This window comes from Equus quagga, chromosome 11 (genome assembly GCF_021613505.1).
Source record: "Equus quagga isolate Etosha38 chromosome 11, UCLA_HA_Equagga_1.0, whole genome shotgun sequence".
In the NCBI taxonomy this organism is placed as follows: domain Eukaryota; kingdom Metazoa; phylum Chordata; class Mammalia; order Perissodactyla; family Equidae; genus Equus; species Equus quagga.
In genome coordinates, this window is record NC_060277.1 from 92177485 (window position 1) to 92201557 (window position 24073).

Genomic DNA, 24073 nt, shown 5'->3' on the forward strand with positions numbered 1-24073 from the left:
ACTTGGGAGAGAGTCACTTCGATGGTGCAAAGATAGGCAGGCAAGGAGAAAGGACTGAGAAGAAAGGATGTGAGCTGATGGGGGAAAGAAAGGAGCAGAAAGGATGAGGTTTGGAGAAGGTAGTGAGGTTGAAGGAAGGTTTTTGCTTGTTTGTTTTGTTTCTATGATAGAGGAGACCAGGAATATTAGCAGAGGGAAAGACTGAAGGTGAAAAAGAATGTGGGACTGCAGATCTAAAAGGTGGTGGGAGAGGGTGGGATCATGAATTCTAGTGGAAGAATGAGAGGAGGGAGAATTCATCCTTTAGAAAAGACAGGAAAGCAAAGCCTGAAGGCAATGCAACAAGGACTAACAGTGCTGTCTTGTATAGTCATGTGCCACATAATGATGTTTTGGTCAAGGATGGACCGCGTATATGACGGTGGTCCCATAAGATTAGTACCACATAGCCTAGGTGTGGAGTAGGCTATACCATCTAGGTTTGTGTCAGTACACTCCATGAAGTTTGCACAATGACAAATCGCCTAACAACGCATTTCTCAGAAGGTATCCCCACTGTTAAGCAACACATCACTGTATGTGAAAGAGAGTGTGGTTTATGCTGGTAGAAAATGCTGCTGGAAGGGAAGCCCAAGGATGTTGAGAACAGACATTTAGACAGGAAAATACCAAAATGGACACTGACACAATTCTGAAGGAAAGGACAGAACGTATTTTGGGGACCTAAAGATCGTTATATATAGGATGACCACTAGGGTAAAGATATTTTTACCCACTTTCTTGCACTGAAATAATCAGCCATTGCTGGTGTTATGTCTGACTCCAGGTAGTGCCTCTGTTGGTATTTGTGAACACGGTGATTGTGATTATGACTGGTGATTGTGGTCAGATACATCAGTTCCTCTGAGTGTGAGTATTCTCGCAAGCATGTGAGCACCTGTGTTGTGAACTTTCTATCAGATTCTAAATAACTGCCCCTTCTCTCACCTTGAATCACCCTGCCCCAACCCTGAATTCTAAGACCTGTAGTAAAGTGAGGGAGAAGAAAAGGCAGAAAGGAAGGAAGGGGCGTAGGGAGCTTAAAACTTTGCCTTTTGAAATAACAGATCAGAGAAGCCAAAGAAAGTCAGTTCAACCTTAGAAAATTGATATCCTTCTATTATTTACCTCTAATCTTCTTAATCCCCCCCAAAAGAAATAGTTACTCCTTCTATATAGTTTTCCAAAGTTATCATGTCTGCAAACATCTAGCCTTTAAAATGGGCCTCGGCCCCACCTGCCTCCCCTGCAGATGAGCCCTGCAGACTGCCTGCACATCTCAAGGAGAGTGCACAGCCTCATCTGGCTGCGGCTGACACACTCTGCGTGCCCCCCACCCCCACCTCCGCTTCCACTTCCCAAGAGAACCAATCAAAGACAGAGAATGTCAGAGTCAGCAACCTCTCCGGTCTTTAGGGTCTCTGCTGGGCTCAGCAGCGTCCATGGGGGATGTCTAATGTGGCCTAAGGGATAGGCAAAGAAGGCACACACAAAAAAGTGATTGGAGAATACAGGGAAAAAATAATAAGGGGAGTGATACGAAGATGAGATAAAGAACAAAGAAAGAAATTTACTATTACGATGGAGGGGACTAAAAATGACTGCTTCACAGAGCTGCTCAGTGATCCCTGGACTGAAGTGACCCATCTCAGGTGTTCAGGTCTATGAGAGCTTTGGCCCAGAGCTGCAAAACAAGGAATCTAATGCCGTGCAGCCCCTGGTGAGCAGGCTGGCCCTGGGCAGAGCACTGGGTCTGTTTCTCATCTTGAATTGGATCACCTTGAAGATTCTTTAGAGTTTTAATAATCCCTCGTTCTGTTCTGAGCCTGTGCCTCACTGAGAACCTGCTTTGGGAATGTTCCCTGATGTGATATGAGAACCTGCTCATTTGGTTGTATGTATCAGCGCAGAGAATCTAGGCATGTGAGCTGAAAGGGGAGACCATCGAAGTGCATTTGTGTGAGAGTGTGTATAATGGGACCTTCCTAAGTTTTAGCTAATTAGTAAGAGCAAGGCTTCCGGCAAGCTGTGGAAACCCTGCATTTAAGGCCACTGAAATGATGCATCCAAGTGAGCAACTTTATCTGTCTCCTCTGCCTCAGGGGTGGCATGAGGCTTGCTTGCCAGAGCCTTGCAAAGCACGCAGTAAGCCTGGTTCTTGGCATCGGCGGGACGCCTCATCTCTCCTTCCACAGCCCTTAATGAAGTGTGCAGCTCTTGTCCTCATTAGGCCCCAGCATCGTCAATAAAAGAGTCAATAAACCCGGTTGATGGGGTTGGGACCGAGGGGCTGAGATGCAGCGGCCGCACATCCACAGGGCAGACGTCAGCTCTGCCGCATGTCGTGACCTAGCATCCAGAGATCAATAACCACCTCGCAATAAAGCCCCAGAGCTTGCCCTCCACAGCCTCCTCTCCAGACCGACTGCATCCACAGTGCAGCAGTGCCAGCCGGCTCCTGCTTTGCCTGCAGTTGTTCCCACCCCATGACATTCTGGGTGCCAGATGCTTTTGTTTCTTCCTGATGGAGCCCTCTGGACACCCCATGGATGCATATTTAGTGAGTGCCCACCTGGCACGAGAACATGAGGTGACATCTCCAAGTGGCCCAGAGGCTGGCATGGGACCTGTTTCTGTGTCTCCTGTCTGCTGACAGTGTGCGAGGGGCCCCGGTGGACCAGGCGGTATATTTTCCGCATGTTGTGCTGCAGGACTCCATTCCTCACTGCTCTGCATCTCTTTTGATACCCTTATCTTATCTAATTACAAGGAATTTCAGATTAATTTCATGGCCTCTGCTCCAAAGGACCTCCTATCTGTGAGGGCCTTGTATTTTAACCTTGTCATTCTTTTGTTGTTTGTTTTTAAGGGGCAGGCCACTAAGAAGGGGATGCTAAGATCTTGCTGGAATTGGGGGGAGGGGGAGGGGAAGAAGAGAGAGGCAGACAGACCTGGGATTTGTGTATTCTGCTCCATCCCCCTGCCTGTGTGCAGAGACAGCTGGCTGCTTACTTCCGTGACAGCCACATGGTACCCAGCCACACAGAACAGGACCTGAGCAGGGACTCGTCTGCTGCCAACCTCTCCAGATCCCTTTGATATTTCCGACAGAGCAGTAAAGGACTCTCGACTATCACATTTTGCCTTGCCTCTCTCCACCTCCTCTAAGACTCCTCCGTGTGGTTTCCATGGCTACCCCCAATCAGATTTGGCTTCCTGCGAAATTGGATTTCAAAGAAGGACAAGGCTTCAAAGGAATTTGTCCATTTAACAGAATGTCATTAGGAGTGAGGTTGACTGCTGAACCAGGGTCCTCAGATGATTAAGGAGGGGCTGCGCTCATGTGCGGAGGCAGGTTTCTATCTGCAACGAGGAACCTTGATGCAACATGACAATGCCGTATTGAAATCTGCCAGTCACCCACTGCACACTACCCAACTCTGTACCTCCTTCTACCTCCGCCTCTCTAAACCCTACAATGGATGTAGAATACCTATGCCGCCAGCTTCCGCTGCTTCCCTCACTATACGTAAGCTATGACAGGCAGTGAGGCCTGAGAGGATGTGCAATTACCTGGGTTTATTGGTCTTTATCAAACAACTCATTAGCTTGTAGCCTATGTTAGCGTCTCACAAATATCCTTGAAGAAGATTATCAAATTCCTTCCACTGCTGAGAGGGAACGCAAGGCATAAGTGCTGGGGTTACATATAGGACACCTGGCCCCCCTGCTGCTTTTCAGAACAATTAGATTTACAGAAAAGTTGTGATGATGGTACAGAGAGTTCCCATGTATCCTCTCATTTTTTTTTAACCCATGCCCTAAGTATTCAAAAAGGACTCCAGAGCAGCTACAATTTTATAGAAGCAGCAGTGTGATTGGTAAAAAAATGCCCCCAGTGGGGCACCAGTATTGCTCCGGAGCCTGGAGGAGGCAGGCTGGCCACTGTCAACTTTCCTAGGGCAAGAAGGAGTTGTAGTGGGAGCCAGAGTCCCCAGAAACTCCTGCCAACTTCTGTCCCCTCACTCCCACCCCAATTTGCTGCAGCTCGTGGGTGGGTCACGGGAGCCTGAAACCAAGGCACCGTTCCTCTTCAGATCACAGGGTGCAGACTTGTAAGGATGGCTCAAAGCCACTATACCCTTTAAAGGATCGAGCCCTCAACCCTGAGACTGTATCTCTGGAGGGGAAACTATGCCGGGAGACAGGCACTGTTACCAGGAGTCTTTCTGGACAGTTTCTCTTTGCTGCTCCTGTCCCCTTATCCATCGTTATTTCCCCCGTGGCTGCTGTAAAACCACTTCCCCCATCTTCCCGGTGTCCTCTGTCTTACCACTCCCAATCCTTCCCACATATTCTGCAGGCAGAGTCTGATAACAGAAGCTCCATTTTTTTTACAAAGAAGGAAAACGGTAGAGGTGAAGTGAGATGTGCAAGATCACAGACTATACAGGGGCTCAGGTTAGGTCACTCCCCAGTTCAGGATTTGTCAATGGCTCCCCAGTGCCCACTCAATTGAGTTCAAAATCTTCATTCTGAATTTCAAGTCCCTTCACAAAAGAGCTTCAATTTTTCTTGACAATCTTAATTTCCTTACACCATCCAGGAAAAGAGGGTTCTGAGCTGTTCCTCAAGTGGGAGAGGCTTTTCCATCTTTGTTTACTCTGGTCCTTCCACCTGGAAAGCTCTCCTGCCCCTTCAAAGTCTGGCGTTCAGAGCCCATCTCAAATGCCGCACGCACCATTAAAGTCACTACACCGGCCCCTCCCTCCTTTTCTTATATTCATCTCCCTCCTTTCACCGTCAATGGCACCTCATACCTTCTTCACAGCACTTGGCCCATTGTATTTTTTTAAAAAGTAAACTCTTTATTTTGAGATCACTGTAGACTCACGGAAGTTATGAGAAATAACACGGAGCGATCTAGTCTACCTTTACCCAGTTTCCCCCAACGGTAACATCCTGCAATATGGCGGCTCCGTATCACAAGCAGGACGTTGACCCCTACTGTACTTGGAATGAGGGAGAGATCCTTTCTGCGATCTTGTCCTTCACTTTGCTCCCTTTGCCGGCTCTTAGAGGGAAAGGGCTCCGTTGCCCTCTCCTCGGCTTTCTCCCCAGGTGACCCCTTCCTTTCCTCCCATCCCCTCAGCCTTAGGGAGGAAGGGACACTTGGGCTTCCTGTGTCCATTGCAGCCATGCCGCTCTGATTCTCCCCAGTGTTGGTGGGTTTATATTATTTGCTGGGATTTATGGTCATTCCCTTTAAACCTCGTGGTTCGCCTGAGAGCGCGAACGTCCTGCCCTGGTTTTCCGGACGTGGACGTGCGAATGGATCGGGGATCGAGCGCTGCAGTGCTGGGCAGGGACTAACCTCGTCGTCGGATTCTACCTCCTCGCGCCCCGCTTCGGGCACCACGGTGGCTTTTAAACCCGCCCCTTGAGGCCGACTGTCCAGTGCTTAGGATGCGAAGTCTCCAAGAGACGAGGTTCCTTTGAGTCGCGTGAAGTCTTTTGTTTTGGTGGGGGCTTCTGGAGGGGCACAGCATTGGCCCTGCGTGATGCGGCGCCCCCCCTCCCCAATCTTTGTCCCTCTGGGCACCGGCGCGAGTGGCGCGTGCACAGGTGCCCCCCACGCCCCGGGCGCCCCCCGCCCGCCGCGCGCGCCACTTCCTGAGCGCGCCCCGCCCTGCGGCTCGGCCCGGCGGCGGCGGCGACAGAGGTACAGGTGCCTCCGCCGTGCAAGCCGCCGCCTCGCCGCCCGCCCGCCTCGGCCCCAGGCCTTCACGGCCCGCTCCCGCCTCCCACTCCGGCCGCCCCAGCGCCCCGCCAAATGCAGGCCGCCGCCGCCCTCCCGGAGGAGATCTGTTGGCTCCTGCAAGGTAACGCCCGGCCCGGCCCGGCCCCCCGACCGTGCGGTCGGTCCCCAAGTGCAGAGCCGAAGGAGGACGGGGGAAACGCCAGGGGCTCCCGAGGCCGGCTCTCTTTTCAGCTCCATCTCTCAACAACTTCTAGCGCCTCAAGGCTTCTAGAGTCTTCTACCCTGCAAAGCCAGGCTTTCATCCTTCCGCCTCGGGGTCCCTTTCACTCCCCGCAGTTCCACGTTTTCTTTTCCCTGAAGGCGTCTCCAGTTAACCTCCGGGCTTCTAAGCAACTTCAGGCCCGGTTCATGGTCCCCTCTGCCACCTCGCTGGTCCACCTGTCCCTTTTTCCTCCGGACTCCCCCTAGGTCTGTAGGTTTTCGCCCTCCTCCCTCCCCAACCCTCACCCCGCCACCTCTCACTGGAGACCCTCACCTTCCTGCTTCTCAAGGGGCTGCGAGGGGCTCGTGGCATCCTGGGGGCCGGGGCCTGGGGTTAGCGTGAGTTGTCGTCAGCGCGGAAACCCCAGGCCTCCCTTCACCAGCCGGAAGACTTCTAGGGTCTTGCTATCCACCCAGGGCAGGCTGATGCTCAGTATTAGGTTTCTTCATTTTCTAGAAGTGCCCCCACTGTGATGTGTTCCCCTTCAAATTACAGTGCCTAAGCAATCCTTTTAAGAGTTAAGGCCGTGCTCACGAACACTCAACACATACTTCTAACACTCCAAAGAGACTTCGTGCTAATGGGCACTATCATCTGCTCGGTTCACACTTTTTCTGGAGAAGGTAACTGGCTTTCCTGTAAGTGACCTTCCGGGAAGGACAGAGGCCTGGAGTCTGTGCTTGCATAAGGGTCCCAGGAGGAAGCTGCTCAGAATTAAGCCTTTTGGCATCTAAGTGACATTTTTGACACATATTTAACAGATGGCCTGCTTTGGGCAGGTCATACTTTTGGCAAGCAGTATTTTTTTTTTCCAATTTCTCTCAATTTAATTGGTTTTATATCTCCATTACCTTGTTATCTTGGTATAAATGCCTCCTAATCAGCTATTTGGCAAGTCCTTTTGGTCTGTTTGTAGCACTGTTTCCATTCTGGATTGCTTCTATGTAAAAGCTGTCAACTAGGTATTTCTTTTGAGATGAAGTTTCCAGAATCCATTTTACTTATGATCTGACTAAATCTAAACTTTGAGAGGAGGAAAGTATTCACAGGGCAAAAGAGCATCCTCTGGGTGTCTAGGAAGAGGCAATCCAGCTTTTCCTTCTGCTGTCAGTTCAATATTTGATATGTAAAGAGAGGCTATAAGTGTCTGGTTTCCAGGAGAGAAGGAACTGGAAAAAGTTTAATTCTGCCCTTGCATTTAAAGATATAAAGTGATTCTTTTTATTGGTATCTGTCATTTGATGAGAGGTAACCTGTTTTACAAGCTTGTTAAACTATACTACCGTGTTGTGTGCAGCCCTGGTAGAAAATTCCTTTTTATTTTCAGAGGCTTGCAATGAAATCCACTCCTTCAACATTTTTGATGTCAGTTCTTTATTGTTCAAAACTGACACTTTGGTAAACAACTCATTTCTGCACCTGCCACCTTCCTTTAACTTAGATTATTTTCTTGTTAGCTGACTGTTTTTAATTGAAGTCTTCAGATCTCCTTCTAAAGCACAACCTTTGTTTGCTGACAAGTGGAGCAGGGTATGAATGGAGATTAATTGCGTGTCACATAGTTCTGTATCAAACTTGCTGTGTCTTAACAATCTCTGTAGGTGCTTGGGTCTTTAGAATATATGGAGGAGTCTGAGATTAAACTTTAAGGAGCTTTGTTGGTTAATGTATTTCTTTAAGGCCTTTTTTTAAAGTTTGCAGTTCGAATGAATCTGAAGTAGAGGAAAAAATGTAAAACTGGGGTTCAATCAATAATTCTATTGAAAAATGTTTGAAGAATATGTTTTTGAAAGGTTTATGTAATCCTAGCAACCTATTGGTTATAGGTTTTGTTTTTTATGGAATACAGTCTCTGGCATAGACCGGTAGAATTATTAATTGTAGTCCAAATAATTTGTGGATATTAGAAACCCATAATGGCTATCCATTTATTGTCTGTTGCTGTTTACTTGTCTCCCCCCACATACACCTTTTAAGGTTAACTGTTGACAATTAGAACATCTGTGGGTCCTGACCTCTACATCCACGCAGCGGAGGGAGTCACAGGGTGAGAGAGCCGCCACATGGCCGTGAGGGAGGGAGTTCCCACAGTGAATTACTACTTTCATAAACTAAGACATAAGCATTTGCACAATGATTTAACACTGGCCGTCACAGCCGTAACTTAAGCATGTTTTTTATTTATAACTACGAGCATAAATGACAGGGGAATTTTTTGACATAATGTGTGTGCTTTTAAAAATAAAATATGCAAAGCATTGTGAAAGGTTTATGCCAAAATTTTGCATAATGAAGAAAGGAACAGAAATTCTGAAGGTCTAAAATTAATTTTGTTTAGGGATAAATTTTTAAACATTTGAACGTGGTGTATTTGACCCAGAAACCCCATTTCTAGGAATCTGTGTTACTGAAATTAAAGGACATGAAGTATGTGTACAAGGCTCCCTCCTAAATGTGCATGAGTTGGGAAAGGTGGGGCGATAGCTGGAATGAATTATCCATCTTATGGAATACTTTGCAGCCATTAAGAAGGATGTGATGGATTATATCTATTGGCTTAGAAAGTGTCCATAACATTTTTAAGACTAAAAAGCAAGGGGCACAATAGTCTATATAATACCTCATTTTTGTTTCAAAACAAAACACCCCTCCGCCTCATATATTGTATATGTTTTTGTAAGCCTGGGAAGGAGCAAGACAGAATATACAGCAAGCTGTTAACATTGGTTTCCTTGGGAGGGGAGTGTGAGGGTGGGGGAGGGAGAAGTTATTAATTTTATTTCATACATCTTTGTGTTGTTTAAATGGTCACAATGACCATGTGATACTTTTGTAATCAGGAAAAAGCAACCAGTAAGATTATTTAAAAGAAAAAGGAACAAACAAAAGACAAATACTGCGGAAGCTTGAGGAGGTCAGAGTACTAAAGGGCCATTAACCAGGGTTGTGATTATGTTTTTCTCTTGTTAGCTCTGGGGGTGTGTGGAAGGTGGGGACTTTTTTTTTTTTTTTTTGGTTTTTTGGTTGTTTTGTGGATGTTAAAGCAGCGAGAGGCTTCTAGAGTAACTCAGGAAACAGTTTCCTCTAATAGACTGTCAAGCTCTCCTATAGAAATAGTAACTAGTCTCCTTGATCAGCAAGTAAGTATCTTATAGATAAGTAAAATGAAGGGCATCTACTGCCTTATTGAAAGAGGAGGAAATATTCAGGTCTGTTTTCAAATAATCAGGCTTCAGATGTAGAAGTTATCTTTTTGTTTTTGTTTTGTGATAACCATGCTGAAAACAGAAAGAGTGGAGTGCTGGCAGTTTGCATAATCTTTGCTCCACAGATACAAACATAATCAGTTTCTTCCTTGTCTTTCTGGCCCGGCTTTTGAAGTCAGAAGCACAAGAGGCAAGTATAAAGGAGATAGAATAAATGTTTCTTTGGTTCACAGTGTGTCCTGTGTGATGGAATGGGGCCTACTGACTTTACCCTAATAGCTAGTAGGTTCCAGCTACCTGTAAGGTACCTAAATCCTCCGTAGACCATGGATTTAAGCCAAAATAACATCCCCAGCCTGGCTGCAGTTAGTAGCAATTGCTGCGTTAATGCTGGTTCTGATAGGCCTATGGTTACTTATTTTTAAACTTCCTTGGAAAGAAGCAGTCGTCAATCATTTCCTTCCAGATTGTTCTCCAGATTTGTATTGGTCAATGCAGCCAACCATAAAATCCTCTTCAATATAGTAAAACTCCAGTTCTGTGGAACTCACAGGAGTGAGTTGCTCTGGATAGCTGAGGATATTCTCTTTAAGCACTCTAACTTTTTATTGTAAACATTGGTGATCAGTCTTTTTCTAAAATGTATTAGGAACTTTTCTCACTTCCTCAGTTATCCAGTCTGTGTTCAGAGGGCCTCCTCTGAATACTTCTAACTCAGAGTTGTTGTAGTGAGTATCTATTGTCATACTATATGGAGATATATTAAGTTGTTTAGGGATGTTTCTGCCATAATTGCCCCTGGGCTGCTTTGTGAATGTCCCTGTGTTTTGTCTTTTTATTTTGTCGCCTTTCTCCTACTGTTAGGCCAGGCCTGTCACTTTGCACTGTTCTCAGTGTAGCTATATCCTCAATACTTCTGGAACATCAGATAATCAGGTTTGTTGGAATTAAGATATGTGTAAAAGAAGGTATGAAGGGCTCTCTTGATGAACTGGTACCCAAACCTTTAGGCATAGATTTTGTGACATGTATTTTAGCAGCTCAGAGTCTTTCTTGCTTAATTTTTGATACTGGGTTGTCTTCTAGATAGACGGGGTTACTAGTCAGTTGAATTCTGAAAGGTGAGATTTGACCATTCTTCTGTTTCTCTTTTTTGTAAGTTTTTCTGATTGTAAAAGTAATAATGCTCTTTGTAGAAAATTTAGAGGGGCCGGCCCGGTGGCCGAGTGGTTGAGTTCACGTGCTACACTTTGGTGGCCCAGGGTTTCACAGGTTCGGATCCTGGGTGCAGACATGGCACCGCTCATCAGGCCACGTTGAGGCAGTGTCCCACATGCCACAACTAGAAGGACCCACAACTAAAAGATACAGCTATGTACTGGGGGGATTTGGGGAGAAAAGCAGAAAAAAAAAAGAAAATTGGCAACAGTTGTTAGCTCAGGTGCCAATCTTTAAAAAAAAAAATTAGAAAACACAATGATATACAGGCATCCATAGTTAACATTGTAAATTTCCATCTATTTCTCTCAGTTTTTATTATGTACATGAACTTTAAAAGTTGGGATATATTGTGTGTATAGTTTTGTATGCTGTTTTTTCCACTTACTGTGGTCTCCTGAGCATTTTCTTAGATCATTACATTTTTTTTTCTTTTGAGTAATTTAGAAGTTACTCATCCTGGTTTTATGCCACTGGTAGTTTTACCCTTATGGCTTGGGAAAAAAAAAAGACCCATGTCCCTCTGATTAGCAACATTAAGAATGAAACAGTATCTTTTGGCTCTTTCCTCCTGTGTGAAATGTGAAATTGCTGATATAATTTGAGATTTTAGGATCAGAAAATTATTAATGTTTTTATCATGTGCATTATAAGAATCATTTTTTGACATTTGAATAATATTTAAAAACCATGACTCTAATAATTTTTCCTGTTTAATTTGTTCATCGCTTACTTTTTTGTACCTTGGCTTTTTCATTCTTGAGCTCTTTCTCTCTCAGATGTTTAGATTGTGCTAAGGTAGCCAGTAGCCACGTGTGACTGTTTAAATTTAAACTAACTAAAATTAAGTGAAACAAAAAATTCATTTCCTCAATTGCACCAGCTACATTTCAGCTGCTCAGTAGTCACAGTGGCTACCGCACTGGGCAGGGCATAAAGTCCTAGTAGATGATGATCTCGAATATAATGCCGGGTGAGTTTCTCAGGCAGGGCACTTTGATACTACACTTCCTGAGCCTCTGCAGGTTTGAGTGTGTGTCTATCTAGTTTCATATAAATTTAGCTGTGGGCATGAGGTTCTAGGGTCACACTCTTCCTCTCCCTCCCAACTCAACCTCTAGAAGTTCTCCCCTTATCTTCTGGTCTTCAGTTGTGTAGAGGAGAAGTCTGATGACAGCCTGATACATTTCCTTTTTTCTTTTTCTTTTTTTTGAGGAAGATTAGCCCTGAGCTAACATCTGCCACCAATCCTCCTCCTTTTTGCTGAGGAAGACTGGCCCTGAGCTAGCATCCATGCCCATCTTCCTCTACTTTATATGTGGGACGCCTGCCACAGCATGGCTTGACAGGCAATGCTCAGGTCTGCACCAGAGATCTGAACCGGCGAACCCTGGGGCCACTGAAGTGGAACACGTGAACCCAACCGCTGTGCCACTGGGCCAGCCACTGATACATTTCTTTTATAATCCATTTCTCCTACCTCCTGCGTGGATGTTTATGGGGTATTTTTCTTTCCTTTCAAAAATGTCACCAGATAGTATCAAGGTCTTAGACATTCTCATAATTTTGCCTGTTGCATAGTGAACCTTTTTGATGTGTAGACGTAGGTCTTTCTTTAATTGGGAAAGTTTTCTTCTATTATCATTACTTCTGCTCCAGCTGTTTTATTCTGTCATACTGGGGTTTATATTATACATATACTGGATCACTAATCTACTCTCTATTTCATCTCTTTTGTTGTCTCATCTGTCACGGACTTTGTTATGGTTTTAAATCCAGCATTTATTTATTTAGAACAAATTTCCATGTAGTCTTTCCTCATCACTCATTATTTCATTTTCATTACGTCTGCAAAGCTCTGGCTTATGGATATAATGACATTTTGGGTGTTGTTGAGAATATGATTAGAAATTTCCTAAACGTTTCTGTTCTTTAATAATAAATCTACTTCAGAGGGAGGCGTTTTCTCTAGTTCTTCAAGATGGTTTTTTCTTTTTGATCTTTAGTGTTTTCTCAGCGGTCCTGTATATTTCCTTTGGGCTAAGTTTACCTAGATTCAAATCCTGACTCTGCCACTTTCTTAGTCCCTGTTTGACTTTGCTCCTCAGTTTCTTCATCTGTAACATTGGCATAATAATAGCTCCTATCTCACAGAATTTCTACGAAGAATAAAGGGATGAATATTTGAAAAGAATTTAGAAGCGTGTCTGGCATGTATTAAACACCATGTAAATGTTCGGTAAATAAAATTTAAAATTTTTGTTCTTTGAGGAAGTCCTGTTGATCTCTCATGTCGCAGCTGCCTTCCCACAGGAAACCTCCCAGACGCGGCCTTTTGCTTATGTGAGTGGCCCACCTTTGCCTCCCTAAATTAGGGGAGGTGCTAGGGATTCTTTCAGGGCCTCCTTCATTTCCTTCCTTCCTTAGATCAGAGCCCAGTGAACATTTCTATGAGAAACTTTACGGAGGAAGGACGGAGGACGTTAGCGTCACTGCTAACTTAGGAAAGTTGTGCATTCTGTACCTTGTTATAGAACGCTTTCTGTGGGCGCGTGCATGTGTGTGTGTAAAAAATAGTATTTTTGCATTACTTCTCAATTAAAAAAATGAAACATCACTCTTCCCCTTCTCCTTTTTTGTTTGCTCATTTTTTTTAGTCAGTGGAAATATTTGCCCTTCGTTCTGCGTATAGCGTAGATGTTAGGTGGGCTGCCCGGGCCTTTTGAACTCCGGGCAGTATCTACTCCGGATGGAAGCCCAAACCTCTCCTCCAGATCTGGGTAATTCTCAAGGAGCGTGCGTTCTCAAGGTCACCTTTCCTTCCAGGCTCCCTTGCTTCTGTGCATGTCTCTGTCCTGCGTCATCTAGGCCTCAACTAGTGATTCCCAACTGGGGTGATTTTGTCCCTCAGGGGACTTTTGGCAACACGTGGAGACATTTTTTCATTGTCACCACTGGGGAGGGTGCTGATGGCATTTAGTGGGTGAGACCAGGGATGCTGCTAAACTTCCTACAGTGCGTAGGCCAGCTCCCCAGAGCAAAGAATTATCCAGCCCAAAATGTCAGTAGTGCCAGGATTGAGAAGCCCTGGCCTGGACATATGCTTGTCCTCAATTTCTGCAAAAGCCAGCCTCCTTGAAGTGCAGTGACTTCACTGGAGATCCATGGGGTGCAGGCAGAGGGAGCAGGGGTTACCCTGGAGTAGTGCACATGATTTCGATTGAATATTAGGTATCCCTATTCCTAAATGCCCTTTTGCCACCTCGGTCATCTGGCCCTTCACCTGATGTAGCTCCCACCTTCTGCCTTCTTGCTGGCACTTTCTCCCTCTGTCTTATCTGGAGCAAAACGAAAACAAATTTTTTTTTTTCCTCTTGCCACATGAAAAGGCAATTTAGCTATCTGTTTAGTTATCTAGCTTCCCACCAACACCCACACACGGAGAAACAAGTTACTTTTCCAAACAATGACAGTTCTTTCCCTGAAAGGAATTCTAGTGCCAGCTATTACGATAATAACATTTTTACCTCATTACGTAAATGTAATACTTAAACAATTTTTAATCCTTTTAAATATAGGAAAAATAAGGTAAGTTTCAAGTTTTACCGACATCGGAGAATCTTAACATATTGACATAACTATCATAGATCTAATTTTTTCACGTTATAAACCATTACACCCTACAGAAATCCTATAATTTCTGCTACATTTGTTCATATTTATTTCCCCTGTGTTTCCAGGTTCATTGCTTGCTTTTTCTGGTTTGTCGGTGCTGCATTATAGGTTCGGTGATGATAACAGATGGCTTTTCAGGTTTGGAGTCTCTGAGTTCCGCTGTTTAATTTTACTATCCAGCTTTTGCACGGAAGATAGGACAGATGTGGGCTGAGGAACAGAGTGGGCTTAGCGTTCAGAGAGCCAGCTTTCCTGAAGGGTGATGGCTTTGATAAAATCATTTATGAATTACTCAAATTCTCATCTAGGGTCTCCTAACATTGTTGACATTCTAATATTAGTCTGTTATAGGGAAAAAAAATAAAATAAAAAAGTTTTTATTCACATGATAGGAGCTTTGCTAAAATGTAGCCAGTGACACATATTTATACTTAGGTAAACCAGTAGTTGAGTTGGAATTAAGGTACTGTATGTTATAAATCAAGTATGAGAAGTATGCTGGGATACTTAGATAGCTACAGAAAATATCTCTTAACTGCATTGTAATAAATCTCCTTAAAATCACACTCCCTTTAAGATAATTTTTCCTTTCTGATAACTTTTTTTTTTTTTTTTGAGGAAGATTAGCCCTGAGCTAACATCTGCCGCCAACCCTCCTCTTTTTGCTGAGGAAGACTGGCCCTGAGCTAACATCCGTGCCCATCTTCCTCTACTTTATATGTGGGATGCCTACCACAGCATGGCTTGCCAAGCGGTGCCATGTTCGCACCTGGGATCCAAACTGGCGGACCCTGGGCCACTGAAGTGGAACGTGCAAACTTAATTGCTGCGCCACTGGGCCAGCCCTCCTTTCTGATAACTTTTTGTATGAGCCTCTTCATCCATCAATCCATTCATTTCTCCCCCCCTCCCTTCCTTCCTTTCTTCTTTCCTTCCCAGTACTTTATTAAGGTATGATTTACATACATAAAATGCACTAATCTTAAATTTTACAATGGATGACTTTAATATACGTATACTCTTGTGTGGCTACCACCCAGATCAAGATATACACATTTCTATCACCCCAGAAAATTTCCTTTCCAAACAGTAGCCCTCCCCAGAGGCAACCAATGTTCTGTTCTGACTTCTATCATCATAGATTAGCTTTGCTGTTCTGGAACCTCATGCAATCAGTATGATCTCTTTTGTGTCTGTCTTCAACATAATGTTTTTGGGGTTTATCTGTGTTGGTCTATATATCAGTTTTTTTTTCTTTTTTGTAAAATTTTTTTCATTTATTTGTTTATTTTCGCATGTACATCACAATATATTTCGAATTCTGTGTAGATCACATCAAGTTCACCACCCGAAAACTATTTATAGTACATCCCTTCACGTGTGAGCTTGATCACCCCTTTTGCCCTCCCTCCTGCCCCCTTCCCCTATGGTAACCACCAATCCAATCTCCAGTGCTATGTGTTTGTTTGTCGTTGTTTTTATCTTCTACTTATGAGTGAGATCATATGGTATTTGACTTTCTCTCTCTGACTTATTTCACTCAGCATAATACCCTCAAGGTCCATCCATGTTATTACAAATGGCCAGATTTCATCATTTCTTATGGCTGAGTAGTAGTCCATCGTGTATAAATACCACATCTTCTTTATCCATTCGTCCCTTGATAGGCACCTAGGTTGCTTCCAAGTCTTGGCTATTGTGTATAATGCTGCGATGAACATAGGGGTGCGGGTATCTTTATGCTTTTGTGTTTTCAAGTTCTTTGGATAAATACCCAGCAGTGGGATAGCTGGATCATTATGTATCAGTTTTATCTTATGTTTGGTGCTAAGTAGCATTCCACTGGGTGAATATCCCATAGTTTGTTTATCCATTATTCCGCTGATGGACATTGAATTATTCAGTTTTTGGCTGTTATGAATACAGCTGCTATGAGCATTCTTGTATAACTTGTTTTGTGAACATAAGCATTCATTTATTTTGGATAAATATCTAGGAGTAGAATTACTGGGTCATAGGGTAGATATATGTTTAATTTTGTTAGAAACTCCCAACAGTTTTCCAAAGTCATTGTAGCTGTTTTATGCTCCCAGTAGCAGTGTGTGAGAGTTCCAGTTGCTCCATATCTTCACCAACACTTGGGATTACAGTGTTTTTATTTTTAGACATTCTGGTGGATGTTATGGTCCATGTATTTTTTTAAATTAAAAAATGACACATAAATACATTTCTATTATAGAATATTTGCACAACATAGAAATATAGAGATGACTTGTTTTTTTAACAAAGCAGTGTTGAGTACTTTTCCACGTGAATTTATCTACCTGTGTATGTATATTGAAACTGCTACACAGTGTTCCAAAATTTATTTAACTCTTCTCCTATTGATGGAGCTTGAGGTCGTTTCCAAATTTTTTTGTATTTCCACAGTGCTGTAGAGACCATACCTGCATGTGCATCTTAATGTCCATATGCAAATATTTCTGTAGGACAGATTCTTTGACACTCAAATGAAGATTGAAAAAGTGTTAGCTCTAAATTTTTGGTCTGGCCACTAGTTAAAACTTAATCTAAAGTACTCTCTGTGTTTTAATTTCTGGTTTTTGTTTTCTCTGTGCTCTGAGTATATGGGTATTGTCATTTTTTCCCCCTACGTGAGGTAGAAGGAGAATTAAAAATATAAACACCACACGTTTCTTGGGTCATGGGGCAGAAACAATCAGCAGGCTGAAGGAAACTATAACCAGAACGTGCTGACAATTTCTCTATTGTGTGCTTACAACTTCCTGCAAACCAAAACAAAGCTGGTGGGTATGTTTTTAACCTTCCCAGCAAGTATACCTCTTGTTGGTAAAAGGCAAAAGACAAAAAATATATGCCTGAAGGATTGCAATTCATTGCCAGTTCAAAAATTTAATGCAAGGTTTAAAATGAGTTCTAAACAAACTGAAAGTCATTTCCCCCCCTACTTTTCTTTAATTGGTGTGAAAATAAAACAAGATTTCCATGAAAACTTCCATTATTAGGGTAGGAAAATTCAACACTCTAGTTTTAGAGGCTTGATTTTAGTGAGATATTTAAGAGTGACTGTAGAAATCCCAATGGTCTGATATCTTCAGTGTACCTGTGACAAGGAATCGGGAATTATTTTTGTTTCTATCAGAAGCTGTCAATCAGACTTTGCAGAAGTTGGATCAGCAACCATGCTGGTTTCTTTTGTAAAATAGTAATATATAATTTAAAGGGATAGCTGTGACATTTAATTAAATGTATAGAATACCCAGATATGTAGAATGAAATGTGGTTTTCACTTATTCTCCTGGTGGAGATTGTAGTAGTTTGGCAGGCATGGTTTGCTAGGCATGCCAAGGTGGGTAGACATGGTCTGTTACTGGAAAGGATATCTTGCCGTTAACAGTTCACTCATGGAAGTCCTGAGGGTGATGCAAACAGGTCTTCACTCCCTGCTTACCACCATCAATTCAGGCAGAGGCTCCCGGGAGACCCTCCTCTTCTTGGCCTTCCCTTCTCTTCTCCTCCACAACCCCAACACACCTTTTCTACCCCCTCACCCTTCCCCACTCAGGCTCCCATCTTCCTCCTGGAGGGGTGATGTCTGGTCTTTAAGGCTTTAACTCCTCAGTGTTTAGAATGAAGCATCTACAGGATAAATTAAACGTTTTCTTTTTAATTAGAAAAACAAAAAGCTAGGTATCATTGAAAATTTAAGAGAAGATGAGGCTGAAGTAGTACCCTGCTCCTAGAATTTCTTCTTTTAAACCAATGAATAGATTGTTTTCTAGTATTTACCTAGGTATTTTCTTATAGAAACAATGTTTTTATGGGAAAAAGAACCATGTTTTAAAAGTTGGTCCCCAGGCCAGCCATTAAAAAAAAACTATTTTGTGAGTATTATACCTGGAGGAGAGGACTATAGACGTAGTATTTTGATGAGGACTATCTTTCCAACTTGGAACTCCGGAAACCCTTTCTGTCCTGAAGCCTGGGCCGCTCCCCCTTCCGTTGGCTTCCTCTTTGTTAGTGGGGGTCCCCCCTTTCTCCCCGTGTTCCCTAACTCCAAGTTCTGATGGTGGTATTAGTGACTGGGGAGGGACTCCAGTGGGCAGGGCTGGAAGCGGGGTGAGGAGCAGGTTGGGAGTAAGGTTGGGGTTCTGAGGATTAGCGAAGAGACCAGGGGCCAGAATGAGAGGGAATGGGGCCTCACCTAGGAGGGAGGTGAGAACCAGTGGAGGGACGCAGAGAGAAAGGAGAATAGAATTTTCTCTCCTCGTTTCCCTTTCTTCCTCTCCTGCCTCCTCACCTCCAACTTCATCTCCCATTGAAAGGCTTGGAGGTGCTATGATAAGAGGAGGGGGCTCCGAGACGGGGTGAGGAGCGATAGCAGAAGTCAGCCGAGGGTTGTTGAAATAAAATGACAATAAAATCAGAAGCAGCATGAGAATGGATATTTTTATGGTGGTGCCCAGCCAGGACAACTATTCATATTAGAGTGTTTGCAAATACTTGGGCACTTCCTTTTACTAAGGAGAGGGCCTGAAATACTGCCCAGCGTTAAACTCCATAGAATTAATTTCGTGAGTCACTTTAACCTGTGTCAACTCTTTTGCACATAGACAGCCATCTCAAATATTTTCTTGGGTATAATGCCAGTATAGGCAGAAATTTATTCCATCCTTCTTTTCAGAAATGTGAGTTCTGCTTTAGTAGTTCAAATACTTTTGCAAAACATCCCCTCTGGAAACACTTTGATTGGTTTTTGGTTGGTAGAATTGTTTTCAGTAGCATTTGGCCATTCGTCCTGCCTCCAAATGGAAGGTTGATTGAAGCAAGCTTTTGAGTTTTAGAAACGTGTATCAACAAAAAAACATTTGCAACTGCTGGGAACACTGACTTAAATTTTTTTTTCTTTTGGTGTGTTAGGAGCATTGCTTAGAAAACAGAAGGAGGCACCTTTATCTTTTAGTAGTTTGAAAAAGGTAATTCCATAAGACGTCATTGTCCTCCGAAGAAACAAGAGTAGCCATATAAATGGGCAAAGGTCAGAGATTTGGGAGAAGGTCAGAAACTTTCACCAGTCTACAGAGCCTAGTAGTCTTGAGTTTCAGCTGGCTGTAGATCCTACAGCGGCCTTTCCCAGGGCTGTGATGATCATATCTTGTCTCTGTGTTCCACAGACCCTCTGTTCCCTGGTCCTTCTGTTTTCTTTTCCTACTCTTACTTGCTGGAATAGATGTCCATAAGCTGCCTGGAAGCCGAGGGAATCTATGTTTTAGGGCATCTGTGAATTATAGTAGGAAGATGCATCTTTGCCAGAACTGTGTTTTAGCTTTTAAATATGGGACTTAAAATCATTATATAGTACGTTTAGTACAAAATACTGTATATTGCTACAGCCCTGCTTTCCAGAATAATCTTTCACCACTGTCCCTTTCACCCCTAACCTTTATGTTCTGTCCTCCAAGTTGAAATTCTTTCAGTCTCTCAGAACTGAGATCTCTTGCCTTGGGACCTTTGTACGTGATGTTCCCGTGCGCCATTTTTTCCTCAGTCCACCAACTCTCAGCCTCTCCTCTACCCCCAACATACACACTTGGCTTGCTAATTTGGGAGTTTCAGATGAAAGGTCAGTTCTCTGGGAGATCTCCCCTGACTTATCTTCTTCTCTAGACTAGGTGCCTCTACCGTGATCCTTTGCCTCATCACTTCCCTTATCACAGCTCATATCACAAGTTATTCTTGTCTATTTAAGTCTGTATTATTTGGTAGCCTGTAAACTCTTAAGACAGAGTTTAGATCTACCTTGTTTACTTTTTCAGGACTTAGCAAGTAAAAAGTACTCAATAAATATTTGTTCAAGAATAATTGCATTTAGAAAAAAGTGGCGTTGCTTACGGTATGTTTCCAATTTTGTCTTTTCTGTTTGATGTGAGGACATTTACACCACGTGGTATTGCTCATTCACCAGTTGAAGGTAACCATGTGCAGACCCTGTAGCATCAGGTGCTATATGTAGCGAGTGCTGTGATGTCAGAGGCGCCCCAGGAGTGTTCTTACACAGGCAGTGGTGTTTTTCACACTGGGTTTTGCAGTTGCAGGAGCCTGAGGCATCCTGATGTGGTGGGACGTGATGTTTATGTTAGAAGTTCTTGTTTGTAAAAGGTTAATCACTTAGTAGAAAACCCGGCAGAGAGAGTGGTGAGCTTGGTTAAATATGGGAGGTGATGTATTGAGGGACCTTTTAAAATCTCTTTCCTGTTCGGTGATGAGTAGTGTGTTTCTGAGCAGGGTGGCTCAGGTAGGTACCTTCAGGTCATAATCACTATAGCTAGCATCATCTTCTAAGTTGAAAGGCAAATGTATTACATACTTGTCTATAATTTTCTTTCCTTAATATCTTTATCAAGTTTTGTTATTGGTTATGGTGGCTTCATAAAATTACTTGGAAAGTGTATATAATACTAGATATATAATCCCTCATATAACCCTTGCTTTTGACTTATGTATGTTTTCTTGGTTATATACTTATTCATCTAGTAAGTTTGGGGTATATTTTTAGAGCAGATATTTAAAAAAACCGATGAGACAGATGGAAGAGGTTGTCTTTGTGTCGTTTTATTCCCCTGAGTAGATGACACTTGCGGGTGAAGGAACAAGTACTTAAATTAACATACGAACATCTACAGTGTTTTGAAAGGAAGCCTTTCAAAAAAGTAGTTTGAAGTGAAACTTAAAAAGTAGAGCCATAATAAAAATATCAAATTGTACTTAGTGACATCACTGGGGTATCATTATATCCTGTTGATTCCCTTTTAACAATTTCAGTATATACAAATATAATTACGTAGGATGTTTTACTTATAAGAATTTAGTAAAGAGAGTAGAAGTTCCAAATAATACATGTCTGTATTTGTCATGTATAGGAATAAAGTTTACACTTTAGCCCCCCTCTCCCACAGGATCTTCTTTATTCCCCCTTTCTCTCTGCTTGGGTGGCCTTCTTTCTTGTTCACAACTATGAACCAGCTCAGCCTGCTACCACTGCGGGAAATGAAGATGAGGCAGAAAAATTAAAACTCTCTATGCAAACTATAAGTAATATTACCTAATGCTTGTATAATGATTTTTATTTTAATTTTTTCATATTCTAAAACACATATTTTAGAACATTTAGAAAATGTAGAAAAATATGAAGAAGATAAAAATAGCTTGTAATTTCACTACCTAAAAATGGAGTTTATCATTTCCTGACCAATGTGTAGGAAAGACTCAATAAAGATTGGGTTAATGAATGAATTTAACCCAATATCCCCCCTCCATTTTTTTTTTACTAAATGTTAAGATTATACCATATACCACTCTTCTTAAAATAATAGGCTTTATTTTTTAGAACAGTTTTAGATTTAGAGAAAAATTGAGCAGATAGTACAGAGAGTTCCCCTATTTCCTTTCCCCCAGTTTCCCCGATTATTAACATTTTACATTCGTATGATACATTTATTACAATTAATGAATCAATACTGATATCTTATTAACTAAGGCCCATAGTTTATTCTGTTTTCTTTAGTTTTTACCTAATGTCCTTTTTCTGTTCCAGGATCCTATCCAGAATACCTCATTTAATTTAGTTTCCCTAGACTCCTCTTGCTGTGACAGTTTCTCAAACTTCCCTTGTTTCTGATGACCTTGACAGTATTGAAGAGTACTGGCCAAGCATGTTGTAGAATGCCCCTGTATCTGAATTTTTCTGATGCTTTTCTCATGATTAGACTAGGGCTATAAGTTTTGTTGTTGTTGTCGTTTGTTTTAACTTTTTATTGGAGTATAAAAGGAAAGTGCACAAATCACTGTACAATTTGATAGATTTAACAAACTGAACACGCCCATGAAATCAGCTTCCAGATCAAGGAAAAAAATTACCAGCACCTCACCCAGACAGGGTAACCACTATCTAGCTTCTAACACCATAACTTAGTTTTACCTATTTTTGAACTCTTTCGTAACTGGCTTTTTTTCACTCAACATTATCTTGTGAGATTTACCCATAATGTTGTGTGACGTTTTAGTTGCTTCCTTCTCCTTGCTGTGTAGGAACGGTGACTGTGCCACAGCTGATCCATTCTGATGGTGGGTGCTTGGGGAGTTTCCAGTTTGGGGCTATTACAGATAATGCCTCTGAACATTCTTGTGCATGTCTTTTGATGAATATATACAGGTATATGCATTTATGCCTACACAGAGTTTCAAACAATCGGACAGTTCACATGAAAATCCAAGATACAGTTTTTCTTTAAAAACCAAAAACCCAGGAGGTCTGACAACACTGGGTCCACATTTCCTCATAGTAGGGCTATGGCTTTTGGGAAGAAGATTATAGAGGTAAAGCGCCATTCTCATCACATGTTAGGGGTACATACTATCAACATGATTTGTGACTGTTGATGTTGACCTTGGTCACCTGGCTGATGTAGTGCTTGTCAGGCTCCCCCACTGTAAACTTACTCTTTCTTCTCCTTTTCAATGCTGCATTCTTTGGAAGGAAGTCTCCATGTGCAGCCCACACTTAAAGGACGAGAGTTATGCTCCCCCTTTTTTAAGGGGGAGTATTTACATAAATTGTTTGGAATTCTTCTGCATTGGAGATTTGTCTCTTCTCTCCCACTTATTAATTTATTTAGTTATTTATTTATGTCAGTATGGACTCATGAGTCCTTGTTTTATACTTTGAGTTAGAATTCAGTATTACTTTATTTTGTTGCTCAAATTCTTCCCCTTTGGCCATTGGGAGCTCCTTTACTTGGCTCCTGTGCCCCTTTTGACAGGCCCCATCAGTGTGTGTGTGTGTTTGGGGTACTTACTTTCTGACACTACAAGATGCTCCAGGCTCATCTTGCATTTCCTGCCCCAGTCCTAGAGTCAGCTGTCTTTCCAAGGAGCCTTGGTTCCTTTTACCGAAGATTGATATTAGAAACAAATATCTCAGTGCTAGGTGTGCTCATTGTTACTGGGATGTTGTTTCTTTTAGGCCCTCTCAGCTGACAAAGCAAAGAAACATATGTGTTAATAGTAACCCCATATATACCTCTATCTATAAAAAAATTTCTATATATTGCCATCTGTATCTATATAAACATGAATTTTTGCTGAAGTCTCAAACTCTAATTCATTCTAGATTCCTTCCCTTACTATTCTTGCTACTTGCTCCTCTCCTTTCCACTCCGACAGTGAGAAACCTGACTGTCACCATTCACCATCCATGTATATTGTTCGATTAGAGTATACATGTATAGCAGTGTAAGAATTGGTAACCCATGGGCTGGCTCCGTGGCCGAGTGGTTAAGTTCTTGCGCTCTGCTGCAGCGGCCCAGGGTTCGGATCCTGGGCGCAGACATGGCACTGCTCGTCAGGCCACGTTGAGGCGGCGTCCCACATCCCACAACTGGAAGGACCTGCAACTGAGATATACAACTATGTACAGGGGGTTGGGGAGATAAAGCAGAAAAAAAAAAAAAAGATTGGCAACAGTTGTTAGCTCAGGTGCCAATCTTTAAAAAAAAAAAGAAGATTGGCAACAGTTGTTAGCGACCATTCTTAAAAAAAAGAAAAAGAATTGGTAACCCATACACCCATAGAAAACAACTTTATTGACTAGAGTGCAGCATTTATGTGCAGTTCCTTTTGCCTTTAGTCTTACAGACTCTACTCATTAGCAAGGTGACTTAGGTCAGCATCTTTCCCCCTCTCCATCAGTGAGGTTGCTTCATATACTTGTAATACGGTTAGGATTACATTGTTACAGTCTGCGTTCTTTCCCGCGATCCCCTAACCTCCTAAATGACTTTTTGAAATTTCCTCCCCCTCCGGTTGGCCCCCCTCCTTCCGCTCCTCCTCTTC

At 42.6% G+C, this 24073-nt stretch overlaps 1 protein-coding gene across 1 annotated transcript in view; it reads left to right on the top strand.

Moving 5' to 3' along the window:
* Positions 1 to 5770: 5770 nt before the first annotated feature.
* The window catches only part of SKAP1 (src kinase associated phosphoprotein 1), a 255664-nt gene continuing 237361 nt past the window's right edge, over positions 5771 to 24073 (top strand). Inside the window, exon 1 of the mRNA XM_046677751.1 lies at positions 5771 to 5921. Coding sequence (XP_046533707.1) covers positions 5873 to 5921 — 49 coding nt within the window. The 5' untranslated portion in view covers positions 5771 to 5872. The remainder of the gene's footprint in view (positions 5922 to 24073) is intronic.